The 16,654-nt window shown below is 53.2% G+C and overlaps 1 protein-coding gene across 1 annotated transcript in view; it reads right to left on the bottom strand.

The window, feature by feature from the left end:
- Positions 1 to 638: 638 nt before the first annotated feature.
- Positions 639 to 16,654, bottom strand: part of SLC6A3 (solute carrier family 6 member 3) — a 34,026-nt gene continuing 18,010 nt past the window's right edge. Inside the window, exons 5-14 of the mRNA XM_016212165.2 lie at positions 16,210 to 16,344; positions 14,414 to 14,517; positions 12,944 to 13,068; positions 10,947 to 11,059; positions 9,701 to 9,829; positions 8,809 to 8,908; positions 6,764 to 6,864; positions 5,207 to 5,374; positions 4,516 to 4,587; positions 639 to 1,487 (exon numbers count right to left, since the gene is read on the bottom strand). Of these exons, the coding sequence (XP_016067651.2) occupies positions 1,464 to 1,487; positions 4,516 to 4,587; positions 5,207 to 5,374; positions 6,764 to 6,864; positions 8,809 to 8,908; positions 9,701 to 9,829; positions 10,947 to 11,059; positions 12,944 to 13,068; positions 14,414 to 14,517; positions 16,210 to 16,344 (1,071 nt within the window). The 3' untranslated portion in view covers positions 639 to 1,463. The remainder of the gene's footprint in view (positions 1,488 to 4,515; positions 4,588 to 5,206; positions 5,375 to 6,763; positions 6,865 to 8,808; positions 8,909 to 9,700; positions 9,830 to 10,946; positions 11,060 to 12,943; positions 13,069 to 14,413; positions 14,518 to 16,209; positions 16,345 to 16,654) is intronic.

The raw sequence follows: 16,654 nt of genomic DNA, 5'->3' as shown, positions 1-16,654 counted from the left end.
AAGAACTCACGAGGGAGTGAAGCTAGGAGCCTGAGGCAGCCAGCTGGTAAAAACAACGGGGTGGAGCAAAAATATGGCCACTCAGCCCCGGTCGTCTTTCCCACATACACTTTTATTGTTGGTGATGCTGAGTATGGACACAGACAGACATTGACAACACCAGTGTTCTACATGGAGCTCTCGATGCTCCCCGAAAGGAGGAGAGGGCAGACCCGATTCCTCTTGGCCACACTGCAGGCACTCTCCAGCTGACAGGCTAGAGCGTGCCCCTGACCCTCTGGGCCCACAGTCCACTTCAGGGGATGCCGAGAAGGCTCTGCAAGGCCAGCACATGCAGGAGGACTTCTTCCTGGGGCACAGAGCTGTGCCAGAGCATATGGTCAACAGCCCGATGCATTCTGATGACCGATGGCCGCTTTCCCTCCAGGCAGACACCAGGTGCTGGAGAGCAGGCCTTGGCCAAGAGCCTTTACTTGGTTTTGCTAATATTCTCACAAACAATAACTGAAACACCAGCAAACATTTTCAGAAACCAACCCTGCATTCTGAGAATTAGTTTTGATTCACAGATAAATATGATTTTAAAAAGCCATTTCCTAACTTAAAAAGTGTTGTTACTGATGTGATGTGTGCCTAAGAGAAACAAAATTCTTGTGGGGTCTTGTTCTCAAGGTTGCAGCTCAAGGCTGCCCCTGGCAGGGTCTCCAGGCTGCCTGCCTTCGGGGCTCTGCTTGGTTGGGGCCCACCAAGCTCACTCCTGCTAGCTAGGAGCACACTTTCTCTTGGGGCCGGGGATCTACGGAGAGGTGACCATGAGCTGACTGGGGCCCACGTCATACAGGAGTGGTGCAGCCATACAGATTCCACAGTTTGTTTTTCACAGCTACAAGGAAATAAATAGCATTCCCATCACATACGGGACCCTCACCCTTGATGGCTCTGAACAGACTGCATGTGTAACTTGGAGACACAAGGCCTCCCACTTGATCACCTTTTGTGTAGTTTTTCCATTTCACCTTCTGTACAATTAGGCAAAATATGATATATATATTTTTTAATATGAGCAAAATAAATGACTCAGGAAGCTGTTGTGAGCATTGGGGCTCTCTCAGAGTGCACCTATAATTAGTGTATTTCTTTTTGGCACACAGAGCAAGACCTGTGCTCTGGGCAGGGGCTGAGGGTTGGGTGAGCCATGTTACATGAATAGAACACAATGTTTTCTACCTGTGGGAATGGGCACAGAACTACTAAGTTACACAGCGACACAGGACGGATGGCAGGTCCTCTCCCCGTGGCACAAGAGTGTAAAAAGTCAGAAGATAAAGCTCCTGTGTGTTTCCAGTGAAGCAGAAGTTAAATGGCAGAGCAGCCCTCCTTCCTGCCCAAGCTCAGATTTTCCATCTTGGTTTGTGTCTCCCACAGTGGGACGGCTGTCCAGGGTCTTCCTTCTCCACTTCCCTCTATACCATGAGCCAGTGGCGCAGCTGCGAAGACAACGGGGTTTATTTGGAACTGAATCTGGAGGACTATAACTGACTGGTAGCTGTGAGAGGTCTCAGCAGAGAAGATGGTGAGGACACAGCCTGGGAAGCTCATGGGGGCTGTGCCTGAGGCACCCTAGACCTGATGCTTATTAACCTCATCTAAATGAGTCACCACTTGACAAAGAGAAGTCGGGGTGCAGGGCTGCAGTGACAGGCCCGCTCACTTGATAGCACACTATTAGTTGCCGGCCAGACAAACACTGCACACAAGCAAACCTGGGGCTGGTCTCAGATGACACCCCCACCAGCATGCATGTCACCTGGGGTCCCCAGAACCCTATGGCCACTACCCTGGGACTTCTGGTCCATCCCAGGGAAAGGCTGTGCCCTGAAGTTCTATGTCATTTATGTGACCCCAACAGGTGCGGGAGTAGGCCTCATTACCCCTCAGGATGGGTGAGATCGACAGGACGGCTATTTAGTCTTCCTGCAAATGTCATCGCCTATTATGCAGCTGGGAGTTCAGCCTAATTTCGATCACAAGAAATGGCAAGAGCCATGCTTTTTAAACATTTCAAAACAAGAGCATGCAGGGCTTCTTTCTGACCCAGCCACAACAGGGATGGGAAGATGCTCAGTCTGCCACTGGTCCCACTGCAGGGCTCTTCCATCACCCACACGGGGGTAAGGGCTTTAGGGGAGCTGCAGCAACTGACGAGTAACACCAGCTCTGGCAGAGCCCTGTGCTCTGTGAAGGAGCTAGTGGGCTAGGGAGGCCATGCCTGGGACCCCAGCTCTGATCCCCAACCCTCCTCCTGGCCATGGGTAGCAGCAGCAGGTGACCTTCTCTGGAGGAAGGCATGCTGAGGAGGCATCTCAGAACTCCCACAGATTAAGATCAGTCCATGAGCTCGTGAGTAAGGAGACCAGGAACATGGCTGCAGGGGAGAGGAGTCTGGTGCAGCCAGTGAACCCCCTGGTGCTGGGGACACCAAGGCAGCTGGAATTTGCAGGACGAAGTGCCCTAGAGAGACCTGCGCAAGGAGCCCTGGGTTCCTGCCAGAGAGCACAGGGTCCCCCCGAGGGTTCAGAGCCACCCAACAGGATTAGAGGGAACAGCCTCTGAAACGCAGCCAGGATGGGAACCAGGCTTGCTATGCCAGCACAGCTGGAGAATCCCAGGCTCGTGGGGCACTGGGAACAGTACTTACGAAGGTCTCACTTCAGTAGCAGGAAATAGCCCTACACAAAATGCTGCTCTGGTCCCACCTAATCTTAAAAAGCAAGTCTCCAAAAGATCACACTGTCCCTAAGACAACATCCCAAAGCAAAGCTCAAGAACATTTAAAGGGATGCAACAATACCCAGCACCCATCAAGGTAAAACTCACAATATTTGGAACTGAATTAAAAACCACCAGACATGCAAAGGAGCAGCAAAATTCACCCTAATGAGAAAAGTCAACCAATGGAAACTGACACAAATGTTAAAATCAGCATATAAGGAAATTAAAATCATGTTTATAACGGCACCCTATATGCTCAAAAAGTTAAGCAGAAACAGGAAATCTGTGAAAAGACCCAAAATGAACTTCCAGAGAAGAAAACTACAATGTGTGAGATGACGAATTGCCGAATTATCAGCAGATTAGATATGGCAGAGGAAACAAATAGTGAACTAAAAAAGCAACAGAAAGCATATGGAATAAAACACACAGAAAAAAGAGAATTAAAGTGGCATAATACATGTAATCAGACCCCTTGGAAGAGATGGAAAATTCATAGCCTTGAAGGCTTATATCAGAAAACTGAAAGGTTGACTATTAGTGATCCAAGGTCAAAATTAAGTTGTTGAGAAAAGTATAACAGAGTAAACCGAAAGACAGGAGATAAAGAAATAATAAAGACAGAAGCAGAAATTAATGAGAAAGAAAGCAAAGCCAGAACAATAGCACCCTGCACTGCCACCTATTCTTCAAACTGTAAGAAGTGTTCTGTCTCCATACACCTCCCCACCCACCCCTGCCTAAAATTGTACCCCTTACATGGTTTCTGAGTCAGTATGGCCTCCAAGTCCTGGAAGGATTGGCCATTCAGCAGTCACAGCTGACATTAGCGCCCTGATTTGGCCCTAACCTGGTCTGGGGCCTTCTCACAAGGTGGTGGAAGAGGTGCCAAGTCACCTCCCATTGACCAGCTGTGTGACTCTGGGGTGTTCCTTCGCCTCTCTGTGCTTCAGGGGCCCCCTCTTGGCACAGAGAGTTACAACTATTGTCATAGGGTGTGAGAGTTAAAATGTGTCATACGGTTTACTCTGTCTCAACCACATTAGGACCATTTCTGCAGCTGCTCCATAGCATGTGGTAAACACATGTGGAAGCTCACGCATGCTCAGATGGCTCCCAGCTGCAAGGCGAGGAGAAAGAATAAGTCCTGCCACAGGCCTGGTATGACTTTCTCCCACCTGGAGCCTCCCCTTATCTTCCCCAGCCTCCCTGCAGCCCCACCTCGACACAGCAGCCTGAGTGACCCTGTCAAATGCCATCAGATCTGGGCTCCATCAGATCCTGGCTCCAGACCTTCTGGGGTCTCTCGCCTCCTGTAGATGACTAGCAAGGGGGCCTGGGCTGCTCCAGGTTTCTCTCCCTCTCTCATCCCCGTGAGGCAGGCAGGTTCTTTGCTAATCTTACAGTTTGCCCTGCACATCCCTCAGGGCCTTTCCCGGTGCTGTGCCCCCACCTGAAATGCAGGCCCCTCCCTTCACACAGATATCTGCTTAGATGCCACCTCCTTGGTGTGCCTCCAGTCATGCTCTGCCCCTCTCTGCTTCTCTTTCTCCCCATGCCTGATACACTTTGTCTGCTGCCCACCCCCCTCAGGTCAGGGGTTCTCAGAAGGTGGTGTCAGAGAGCATTTGCTGAATGAATAAACAAGCCTCCCAGCTTTCTGAGGGCTGTGGCTCAAGGGTGTCTTGCTCTCCAGATCCATCTGCATCTGGCTGAGGGGATGGTGGGGAGATGAGCACTTACCGTGAACTGGCGCACCTCCCCGCTGTCCACCAGCTCGCGCTCCTTCTCGGGGGTGATGGCATAGGCCACTTTCTAGGAGAGGTGAAAAGACTATGGGCATCAGCACATGCTCAGTAAGATAACTAGGCTCCGTGGTTGGCACGTGGGTGACCAGCTGCAGGAGCTGACATCTGGGTCCCCTTTGACCCTGGAGCAGAGTCTAGCACAAGTTGAAAAGGCAGATGCTGGAGGAGTTTTGTCTCCACATCAGCTTGTGGTGGGCTGAGTGAAGGTAAACCACACGTACTCCCACTGGCCCAAGTTGGGCCCCAGGGCACCTGAAACTCACATGCCATGCCAAAGGAGAGGCACCTGCTTCCTGTCACATTCAGCTCCAGGAAGCTGGCCTTCCTTCCACCTCCTGCCCCAGTAGCCCATGCCCCAGGGCCTGGACAAAGAGTGGCTGTGCTCCTTGCTGGTCCTCCAGGGCCCATCTCTCAGCAGTTGCCATCTCTGACTCTGTGGACAGTTTTCCTCTCCAGTGTCATAGCCCTAGGGGACCCTTCCAAACCCTCACTTGTTGCAGGTACTGAGATTTTATGTGGTTTATGTTCAGAGTTTGGCTGGCAGGAGGTGAAAAGCCACTTGATGTAGTTGGTGGTCTCACGATAAGGTGACTGGGATGGGTAAGGGGTCTTGTCCACATACGCACCTCCCGCAGGGACCCAGGCAAGCTGCAGAACTTGTAGGCCGCATAGATGGGCACCATAGACATGGAGGACGCAGCAATGGCCCACCCCAGCGCGTTGGCCCACTCGGGGAAGATGTAGTTTCCGTAGTGCGGGGGCCTGAAGGTCACGATGCTGACCACGACCACAAACTGAAACCAAGGGCAGAGGTCATATGGCGGCACCTGGCTGGTGGGCAGGGGGCGCAGAGGTGGAATGGAGCCAGCATGCCAAGGCCAAGGGTATTCAGTCACCACAGCTCTAGGGGTCCAGCCCTGCAGAGCAGGGAACCCAGGCAGTGGGCCTGCTTCTTCGGCTGCTCTGTGACCCCGAGCTGCTGCCACAGGATGGAGCTCCTGAGGTGCTCATCCTCTCAGTTCTGAGTTTGACTGATGGGCATTCCCTCGGCTGTCCTTTGACAACCTCACGGCTTGCCCCATCTGGGGGACCGGAGTGTGTGGAGCAGCACAATAGCACCTCGCCTGCCTAGGGTTCACACACCCACAGTCTCCACCCTCTGGAGTGTGGGGAGATGGACATATTGGAGTCAGACCTCAGACTCTCAGGAGGGGGTGACAAGCAGCTTCCGAGTGTTCGGGTGCAGCTCTGGGAGATGCACCATTCATATCAGATGCTGCGCTCCTGACCCCTCCCTCTTTCTCTCTCACTAGCCCTTGGGCTGGCCTATGGTGGGGTCTGCCTTAACTGCCTGTCCGTCCCAGGCCTGCCCCATGTGACCGCTGGACTGGTTAGGCTGAGAGGAGAGCCAGGGCTCACGGGGTGCTGGTCTCTCTGCACAGCTCCCCAACTCTCCACTCAGACACGGACTTAGCCTTGAATGGCCATCTGGAGTCACCTGCCCAGACCTGCTGGGATAGTGTAGGTGTTGAGAGCCTTCGGGTCTCAGTCACAACTACTCAGCCCTGCTGCTGCAGCATGGAAGGAGCTGTGGGCAGCCTGTAAATGAATGGGATGGCTGTGTTTCACTAAAACAGGTACACATGGATTTGGCCCATATGATAAAAGCCAGTGAGTGGTGCCTGTGCCTGGGAGGGCCCCTGAGGGCAGAGCTGTGACAGAATCCACATCACTACGCCCTCCGGACTGAGTACTTGTTACCCTAGAAGGTCTAAATTCTATCTTGGTCCTCAAGACAAAAAAAAAAAAATCAATAACCTCACTCATCTCAGACCTCCCCTCCAATGCAGAGGTGTGATAGAATGTAGGACACATAAGGCCTTTGTTAGGGGAGATCACCCTGGATCCCATGTGAGGTTTCTCAGTGGGTCTGGTGGGGGTTGGGACACACCTTCAGGAGATCAGAGAGGATTTCAGGGACCAAACTGCCCTCCTGAAGTCCCTCGTAACCACTGACTCCACCTCAGAGACCCTAGTCTCCAGGAAGCATGGAACCCCCTCCCCCAGCCTCAAGTACATTCACTGGTTCAGGTGAAAACCTGCCTGTGGCCATCACCACTGATGCTGGGGTAGGCATGAGAGCTGAAGCAGAGCACGGACATGTACGGCCTTCAGCCCCTTACCAGAAGGAAACAGGGGCTGACGAACTTCCAGCACAGCCTCCAGTAGAGGCTGGGCCGCTGCCCAGTCATCTGCTTGATGTCATCGCTGAACTGCCGCACACCTGGGGAAGCCAAGCAGGGAGGTCAGGACAGCACTTTCCCTGAGACCCAGGCAAGCGCTGTGGTCCTTGCTGACTCGCGGGCCTGCCCCATTGGACCTCAAACTCAGAATGCCTCCTGTAGGGACCAGCCCCACTCCAGACCACCCAGTGGTCTTACTAACCAGGGAGCCCCCACACACTGGGTGACATTTGCTTCTCAATCCTGATGATCACTCAGGGAGAACTGTGGGGTACCAGCCACTCTGCCTGACCCCTCTCTACCCTCTGCTCACCTCAGGTCCTCCTCCCCATGTTCCACGTTCAGAATTCCCTCTCACACTCCAACCCCATCATCAAAATGCAGATATAGAAATGGACCTGGGGAGCAAAGGGGAGTGGAGAAGGGCAAACCCAAAGACCAGCAAAGAGGGAGTATCCCCCGAGGGCCCTGCAGCCCCTCTATACTTGGCGCCAAGAGCAGGTCCAGGGTGGCCCCGCCTGGCACTGGGCCATCAGCTTTAAGATCTACAGAGACCCTTGGGGCACTGAAAGGTTGGTGCATTCTGATGCAGTCTTACTGGAAATGCAGACTTTGTTTCATTTAGATTAGAGGGATGTGAATTGCTGTTCGGAGAAATAACACAGATCTCTGTCTTCTGAGGCTTTGGGGAGCACGTCAGCATGTTTGGGCACACGTGACCACTGTCCGGCCAACTTCCCTCCAGCCTCCACCAGCATAGAGTTCATAGTCATGGGGCAGGTTTGAAGCTTCTCCCTCTCATGAGGTGTTATTTTGGGGTGGAGGAGAGATGACAATGTAAATGATAGAAAAAGTATTGACTCAAGGTTCCAATGAAAGTACAGAGTTCAATATTTCCCTTTTCTGTAGAAAAATAATTGAAAAAAATGTTGCAAACTGTCAGTCAAGCTTCTCAAAGCCAGGGCATAGTTAATAGGTTGTAGTTTCCACAGCTGAGACAGAGAGCATGACCCCCTCTGTGACACGAGGGCTTGCACGAAGCTGGGGTTTGTGCAACATCAGGCCTTTAGCTCCAGCACATACATGTATGAAGCTAAGCGCCTGGTCCAGAGCTTTCATTACCAACTCCCTCAAAGACTCCTGGCCAGGTGAGCTGAGTTGGCCCCATGACCCATTTTATGGAAGAGAAAATGGAGAGAAGAGAGGTGGGTGGCTTGCCCAGGCCAAGACTCAGGAAAGGGGCAAAGTCGCCTCCAGATTTTTCTGATGCTGTTAAATGACACTCGGTCACCAACCCAGGAGGGGCTTAGAAGGCCATGGCTGCAGGCTGGGGCCAAGCCTCATCTGGGGGCCATCTGCCAAATGGCAGGCCCCAAACCTCGTGGGGCTCATAGTTCTAACTTATGAAGAAGCAGCTGGACTTGGGTGGGTCTGTAGTCAGGTCGGCAGTGAAGTCCTTGAGAGGTAAGGAGTTCTGCACCAGCAGGAGCCCAAGGCATGAGCAGGGGCACTTTGAAACACAACGATTAATGAAGAGCATTTGTTAGTCACGTTCTCTGATGAGGAAAAGGCTCGACTTGTTTCTCTGGTGTGTTGGGGGCTAGTGACCTCCTGGTTAGCTGGACATGGACTTCACCTCCACCAGCATTAGTGTCCCAATGTCCCAGGAAACATTCTTTCTTAAGACCCAATTAGGATGTTTTTGCAGCATAATTAAGTGGCTACACCGAATACCTCTAACTGCAGTAACGACTTTGGGGCACCATCCAGGCTGTCTTCATTGATCCAGTGGGATGACGGTTGCCAGGCCTCTCATCTCTGTGATACTGTAGTCGCCACAATTTCAGCTTCCTAGAGCTAAAATTCATCCCTTTTCAAGCCAGCTTTGCCAGAAAGGAAGCAGCACAGCCCCAAAGCAATAACACAGTGGCTTGGGTCACCTGCCGCTAAAGCACACCAGTCCCTCAGAAAGGCTTCATCCTTACCATAGAACCAGGCCACCCCAATGGCCTCGATGAGCACCCCAAAGAGGATGGATGTGCCAGCTGCGAAGTGGTCCAGCAGTGTGAAGACATAGATGCCACCCTGGAAGAGAGGGGAGTGCCTGCTGAACTCCGGTGTCTCGGTGTGGCAGGCCTGGCCCACGAAAGCCTTGCCCACGTAAGTGCTTTTCCCAAAACATAAACTTGGTCTGTGGGTTCAGTTTACGGACAGATTCTGTTTTACTCCCTATAAAGTCTGATTTGAGTCACTAAAATTCAATCCACAAGCAACGTCTCAGGGACACATGTACTACAAAAAAATAGAAATAAAGACAACCTCGCTTCTTTCTCAGGACTCCTGGTGCCATTGGAAATGAAAGCAACCAAATGCCTAGCTTAGCAAAGCCTTTATTGAGAGAGAAGGTGACCTGGTTTCCCTGCACCCCAAGGACTGGCCTCCCTCCAGCTCCACAAATCCAAGAGAAAGGTGGCTGAGCCAAGGGCACCTCCCAGGGAACTGTCCAGGTGCTGAAGTAACTCTAGACCAAGTTCCACTTGTGCCACGGCTACTCCATGTGGCCACGGATACCCTGAGCATGACCACAACTACTCTGTGTGACCATGGCTACCCTGAGTGTGACAACAGCTACTCTGTGTGACCACGGCTTCTCCATGTTACCACAGCTGCCTGTGTGTGACCATGGCCACCCTGTGACCACGGCCACCCTGAGTGTGACCACGGCCACCTGAGTATGAATACAAGTCAATGGTTGTTTTTGGGGGGGATGCAGCTCTTAGAAAAGTTGTGGCTCTGTCTGGCCTGACAGCACCAGCCTTGCCACCCAGAGCTGAGAGCTAGTGAGACATTGTCAGGTGGAGCTGAGCGTGTACGTACATTGGTGACACAGAAGAGGGAGAGAAGGAAGGTGAGCAGGACGATGAAGAGGGTGAAGAGCTCCCGGTGCCTGTGCAGCAGCTGGAACTCATCGATGAGCCCGGTGATCACTGACTCCATCCCGCCCATCTGCAGCCAACACAGAGCAGGGGACATGCTGGGAGGCATTCAGTATCACACCCGGGTGCGATTTACATGTAATTCAGTGGATGTTCACCCGCAAAATGGATATGGAGTGGGAACTGCATGGAGTCCAGGGTACAGAAGGCCCTAAAGACAAGACAGCCCTCAGGAGGGCTTCTCTCATGACAAGGCCATTGGAGAGAGAGGACTGGGGGTGGACGCTCCATCCACTGGTGGTTACTTTCTCAGCCACTATGAAGTCCTGGGGGTAGGGGAGAATTGCTATGTTACTAACATACAAAGCCTTCCTGATTCTGAGTGCCATGGTTCATGTTGCCCACGAGGCCCTGGCTGCCTGGGGATCCTCTTTGCCCCACTCTGTCGAGACCACCTCCCCCAGAAGTGCTGTCATGGCTGCATCCCCACCAGACACGAGGTTCAATGGTGTGGTCCACTGAGGTCTGGTAGGAGAGGAGGTGAAGGGCTATGGAGCCCGACCAGTGTTCTCATGGGGAGGAACTCTGCACTCTCCAGGAAGCTCAGGTGAACCAGGACAGTCATGAGGACCTTGAGATCTTAGCTGTTGGTCATGAGCAGGCAATGGGGAAGGAGGCTGAGGAAGTCCAGGGAGCTCAGGGCTGAATGAGGCCCACCATCCGCCCCCTTAGCACACACCACACACATAGCCACACACACATATGAAGGGCCACACATAAGACACCTGGGCCTGGGCTGCTGCTGGAGACTTTTGCTGCCCTATCTTGCAAATGCAGCCATCATCCTGGGGGCTAAGGGGTCAGGAAACGTGATGAGTCCTGAGGAACCTGCCATGGTTCTGGTCACATCACCCTGTTTTCCTGTGCAGCCCTCTTGCTTTAGAGTCCATGGTGGCTCAGGCAGAGGTGGAGCTGGTGCCTCCCCGAATGGAAAAAGGAGTAAGTTGGTCCGAAAACTCCATCCCAGGAAGGGTTTCAAGTAATCCCGAGACCACTCCCTACCACCCATGTGGGGCTCTGTGTGAACACAGAAACCTCAGGGGAACCCCAGGGAGCGCCTGTGGCTGCAGATGAGCTTGGCTGTCATGGGTGGGGCCCCGGGCATGGGAAATGCCGATGTCACTCACAGCGCTGTCGATCCCCAGGGTGAGCAGCATGATGAAGAAAACCACAGCCCAGGCCGAGGACAGTGGGAGCGTGGCGAGCGCCTCGGGGTAGATGATGAAAATTAGCCCTGGCCCTGAAAGCAGAACCCCTGGTTGCCGCCAAGTGCCACTTCAAGTTTACACCCTCTTCTCCAGCCCCAGGAAGCCAACTCAGCCCCCTTCAAGTGCCTCTAGATTCAGTAGCACAAAGTCTTTCCCATCGCCGCCTGTCCTGTCCTCCCTCCTGGCTCTGGACTCCAGGGGCCGCAGCCCTGCTCCACCTCCCTCTTTACAGGCTGGGGGGGCTCTGGGGGAGGAGAGGGAGGAGCTTCGGGTGTTGCCTGAGCATGCAGTGACCCCTTGGATTTGTTCTTCCCGAGTAGGACTCACACTCTCTCTCACACACACACTCACACACACTTGCACTCACTATGCTTCATGAGCAATACGTTGTAAATATTTCCTGTGCCCTGAGGTACTCTAAGTGTGATCTGTAAAACCACAAACAACGCGCAGACCACATTCACAAATTCTGTCCAGTGTGTTGCAAATGCACAGAAGACATTCAGCTTTACTTTCAAGGGTTAATAGAAATTTTTGCAAGTTATTCGTATTTATCATAATAAAGGGCAAAAAGAGCAGTGAGAATGCATAAATGCGAGGGAGTAAATTTCACTGCTCTGCACTTACTTGTGTTATGCTCCCATTCTCCCACCTTTATTAATTTTTTTTTCCTAGAGGAAAGAATATGGACTTGAAAACACGCGAAACTTTCATCCCAGCCCCCTGCTTTCTCTGCAATTTCACAGGAGTCCTTTTGGGTCTGGAAATATATGTTTCCTACTTTCAAAGTGGAGTTTTAGTGCTCAACTCTCCAGGAATTAGATGGGATGACGAGGCTGCCTGGCTGAGAGCTCAGGGCACAGGTGGCGTGGGTCCTCTGCTCCCTCCTCCCCTCCCTGAATGATCCCCTACCCAGGAAGATCTGTCATTGGCACTCACACGGCTTTTCTGAGTCTAAGGAGCAGCCCCAGCAGAAGAAGGGACTTCCCAGCTACCAGGAGAAGGGGAGGGAGGTCTTCAAAGTCAGAGCAGGTGCCCTGAGCCAGAGAACAGTCTCCAGGAGGAGACCCCTCACTGCTCACTTGTAAAACAGTCTTGCAGGCAGGAGAGGGGTTGTGGCCATCTCAAAAGATCTGGAACCTGCACTGATCCCATTCAAGGCTGCCTATGCTGTGGTTTCCATCATGAGCTAGAACCAAGCAGACTCACAAATGTCCAGGGGGCTGCAGCAATCAGAGTCTTCCCTCAGCACCTGCATCTGTGCCCAGCCGCCCAGATTCCCCTGCCTGGTATACTTCCTGCCGGGGCTGAGCCTGCTCTTGTGTCATCTGTGCCCATGCCCTGCCAACTCCCAGGGCACACACTCCGTGTGCTGGAGAGTCCAGGGATTCCTCTGAATGCTATCCAAATCCCATCTAAACACGTCATGGTCACTGGGAGTTTGGAAGGAAAAGCTTTGGAACAGATTAGCTGCTTATGTCAAAAACAACTCAGCTTCTTTTTGGCTGATCATGCGGAAGTCCAAAGCCTTGTTGCTTGGAACAGCTCAGCACTCTGCTCATCGCCCCTCAAGGTGTAAACAAAAACCGGGATCCAGAGTGACAAGGGAATGAGACCCTTATCCTGCAGCCCAAGTGGCCACTGAAAGGGGCATGTGGCAGATGGCCAAAGTGCCACTAGTCACATTGTCCCCCAAAGGGGGTGGGAGTGGGAGGATGCAGGGACAGGGGTGTCCTACTTCGTTATTTCTCTTACAATTGGTCCAGCATGTGAACATGTGTAGTTGCTCAAGTCAGCAGCTCTCATGATACCAAGGCCTGTGTATCTCCCCCTCATTTTGCAGGAAAACACCTTTTGAGAACTTGCCTAGAGCAGGCAGAGGTGTGGGGGTCCCAGCCTGCCCTTGGGGGACTCACCATCCTTGGCTACATCCCCAATGGGGACATTGTGTTTCTGGGCCATGTACCCTAGGAAGGAGAAGACCACAAATCCCGAGGAGAAGCTCGTCAGGGAGTTGACCGAGGTGGTGATGATGGCGTCTCTGTGAGAACAAGACACCCCATCCCAGCGCTGGAACAGCTGCAATTTCCAGTCATTATTCTCAATTTACTGCATCTGTTTCTCGACAAGCACTCCCAGTCCCTCCTGCAGCTGCAGAGCCTGTCCTCCGGCTGCCCTGCCTGTGAGGATGGGACCTCCCACCCAGGACCTCCCAGCAGCAGGCTCTGGGCTCTGGGCTCTGGGCATGTCCTTACAGTGACCAGTTGTCATGTTTGCCTGGGATGGAGAGGCTCCTGGGACACATGACTCAGTGCTGAAGGCAAGACAGTCCCCACCAGCAATGCTGGGGCTCTGGGTGAACAGAACAGATGGCCATGGGGGTCCCCACCTGTGCTGCTGGGGCTGTCAGGCGGGGGGACCTTGTTCAAATGCAAGCTCTGACAGAGTGGGTTTGGTGGGCCCCAGATGATGTATTTTCCTGCTGCTCCTGGGGGCTGGTGCTGCTGGTCCAGGGCCAGAGGAGAACAGGGGAGGACGGAGTGGGGTCAGCCCTCCTGAGAGCTAAGTGGGAGGACATCAAATAGTGACCGAGCAGGGGGGTGGGGCATAGGTGGGCTCAGGCAGGGCTGTCGGAAACAGCCATCCAGAATTCACCCTCTGTGGGACCCGGCAGCGGTCTGTCTGGTCATTTTGCTGTGCACACTGTCTTTGTATTTTTACCACATTTTAGTCTCAGGATATGAAAGAATATAAACACGATCCTGCAAAGGTCGAAGAAAGCAGGTCCCAGGTAAATTCTGTTTCTGTTTTTAGAAGGATTTTGGGTCCAACATGTGGCTGCAGGTAAGTCAAGTCATTCGGGGCCAGTTGGCATGGCCAAGATGCCATCAGGCTATGTGCACACGGTGCTGCCACTTTCCTTCCTGTCCTGATGCTGGGTCACTTGGGTGCCTCTGCACAGGGTCCGGGATACCCTTTGAGACCCAGGCTCCCAGGTGCAGGTCAGGGGACACGTTCAGGTGCTTCACTGTGGGGAAGTCTGGAGGAGAAGCCTGACCCTGGGTTTTGGGAGGAGGAAGGAGGCAGGGGTGGGACCTCAGGGGGAATCTGCTACCCCTAGAATCCAATAGATTCCTTGCAGGGAGGTGATACATATCTTCACGTGTTTCAATACCTTCCTTAAAGCAAGGATCAACATTTTGCCTATAGCTTCCCCATTTTAGTTTCCATTTAAAAAGCCATTTGGCTCAGAGGTTTTGCATGCACAGCTTATTTTCCCTTCAACCAGGGATATATTATGATGCCCCCACGCCCATATCAGTGCTGCCCCCATGATTTTACAGACCACCTTATGGGAGAGGATGGGATGGGAGCTCAGGGCCTACCTGTAGCAGTTGTTGGTGAATTTATTGTAACTGGAGAAGGCAATTAGCACCCCAAATCCAATGCCCAATGAGAAGCATATCTGGGTGGCAGCATCGATCCAAACCTGCAGCCAGAGGGGAGATAAGCAGCTGTCAGAGATAATTGGGGGAAGTGAGAGCCAGCTGTCACAGGCAATTGTGCAAAGACTGAGGCATCAGCTTCCTGTCCCCCTGCAGGTGTCTCCAGCTGCAGTGACTCCAGCTCCATGGAACTGGTTGAATTTAAACTCAGCATCATTATCAATAAGCAACTGGTGCCAACAACATGACCAGAGTGAAATGTGTCTCAGGGAATAAACCTTCCCGTGTCACTGGCCTGCAGGAGCGTGATGGAAAGGGGCAGTGTGTCTGCACTCTGTGCGTTTCCCACACGACCACACAGTGAATTTATTACGAATGAACGCTGGTATCAGTTTTGCTTCCTCTTGCGTGCTGCCCGGAGTTGTGGTCCAGGCCTCTGCCGCACATCCTTTCAGGAGTTCAGCGCCCCCTTCCTTCAAGCCCGTGGAACACGCGTCTACTCTCATGGCCTTACCTCCTGTTTTCCCGTGGGCTCCCAGTTGGTGCCACACGGCTGTCCTCACCTTATGGGCTTAAAGGGGTCATGTTCGAGGAGCCTTCGTCCCATAGCTCCTGCAGCAACTTCCCCTCCTGGGGCATCCTGGGAGCCTGGTGCCGTGCCCACCTGCCCTGCTCCCTCATTCCTTCCCATTTCTTCCTTAGAGCTGCTCCTTCCTGAGTCCCTGGTGAGCCCCCCACCTGCCTCTCATGCAACCTAGCAGCATAAGGCAGCAACCTTCCAAAGGGCCCCCTGCCTCCGCCTGGACCTTCCCCTTCTGGCTACACCCTTCTTCCATGCCTAGTTGGACTCCCCTGGGAGGCTGTTGGAGCCCCACCGTATGCCGCAGTCTAGCCCACCTGAGTTTGCACCCATTCCCTTTCAAAAGCTGCCATTCCCATGACCCCTACCCCCACCCGCCAGTGGTCGCTGCCATTTCTGAGCTGTTTCCCTGCAGTGCCACCCCTTCTCTCTGTCAGGAGACTCCTCTCCCACGGCCTGGCCAAGCCTCTTCCCTTCAGGAGGCTGTCTCCAAATATTCTTCCTTTGCTGAAGAAACCTACAGCCTGACTCTGGACTTACTTTTCAATATGATTTGACTTAGGTCATGCTCTTGTGCTATGGGCACCCGGTGTGTTTCACCACTGAGGTTTGGCTTCCTGAGGAAGGAGCCCTGGTTCCTGCAATTCTGACATGACTCAGCCTTGCTGGGCCAATGAACAGGGAGCTGGAGCTCAGGGCTGCATTCCAGGTGAGAGTCAAAGCTCTCTGGCACAGACTGGGCAGCCCTATTGGCGCTTATCCGGGGAATCCAAGAGCGTTCCTCCAGGGCAAGGATGGGACATGGGGGAAGAGGTCAATAGGCAGTAGCCTTCATTCTATTCCTGCAGAAACCCAGCAAGTGACCATCTCCCCTAACTGCCTTCTTCTGGTCCATTCAGCTCCCCACTTCTGGTCCATTCACATTCCCCTTCTCAGCAAGACGGTGAACTTTACTGGTGGGGTCAGGTGTGTACATTGTCCTGCAGAAACTCGCACACAGTAGGGCAGCCAGCACCTGCTGGATTTATAAGGCGAGTGAGAAATTCCAGCCGAGCTGCTGCCTTGGGGATCTCCTGCCCCAAAGCAGGGGGCCCCCCTGGCACTGCAACTGCCAATCCACATGGGCTGCAGGGCTGTGAGTGGTGGGCATACTCACGGACGCCTCACAGAGCCGATGGAAGTCTACGCTCAGGTACGCTCTGATGCCGTCCATGGCTCCGGGAAGAGTGATTCCTCGAAGGAGCAAGGCAAAAAGGACCACGTATGGCATGGTGGCCGTGATCCACACGACCTGGGGAGAGGACAGCATCACTGGGCTGCACAGGCCACCTGCTGGCAGGGAGTGGCTCAAGGTCACCCTGATGGTTGGTGCTGAGAGAGAGGCGGCCTCTGATTGGGAAGCCCAACATCCCAAACATTCACAGGACGTCAGCTCAGCAAGTGCTCACTTGGGTGAGATCATAAATGCCTTCTATCCTGTGCATCTTTCCCAGGGATTAAACGAGGACAATTTGGCAAGGAGGGAACATTCGTGTTCTGTATTTGGTCTGTCACAGTAGGAGCGGGCAGGAGTGGCCAGATTTCTGATGAGTGAGATGTAA

The sequence above is a fragment of the Miniopterus natalensis genome, chromosome 3 (assembly GCF_054644295.1).
Source record: "Miniopterus natalensis isolate mMinNat1 chromosome 3, mMinNat1.hap1, whole genome shotgun sequence".
In the NCBI taxonomy this organism is placed as follows: Eukaryota; Metazoa; Chordata; class Mammalia; order Chiroptera; family Miniopteridae; genus Miniopterus; species Miniopterus natalensis.
Note: the sequence above shows the minus strand (reverse complement) of the source record. Positions and strands in the feature narration are given on the sequence as shown.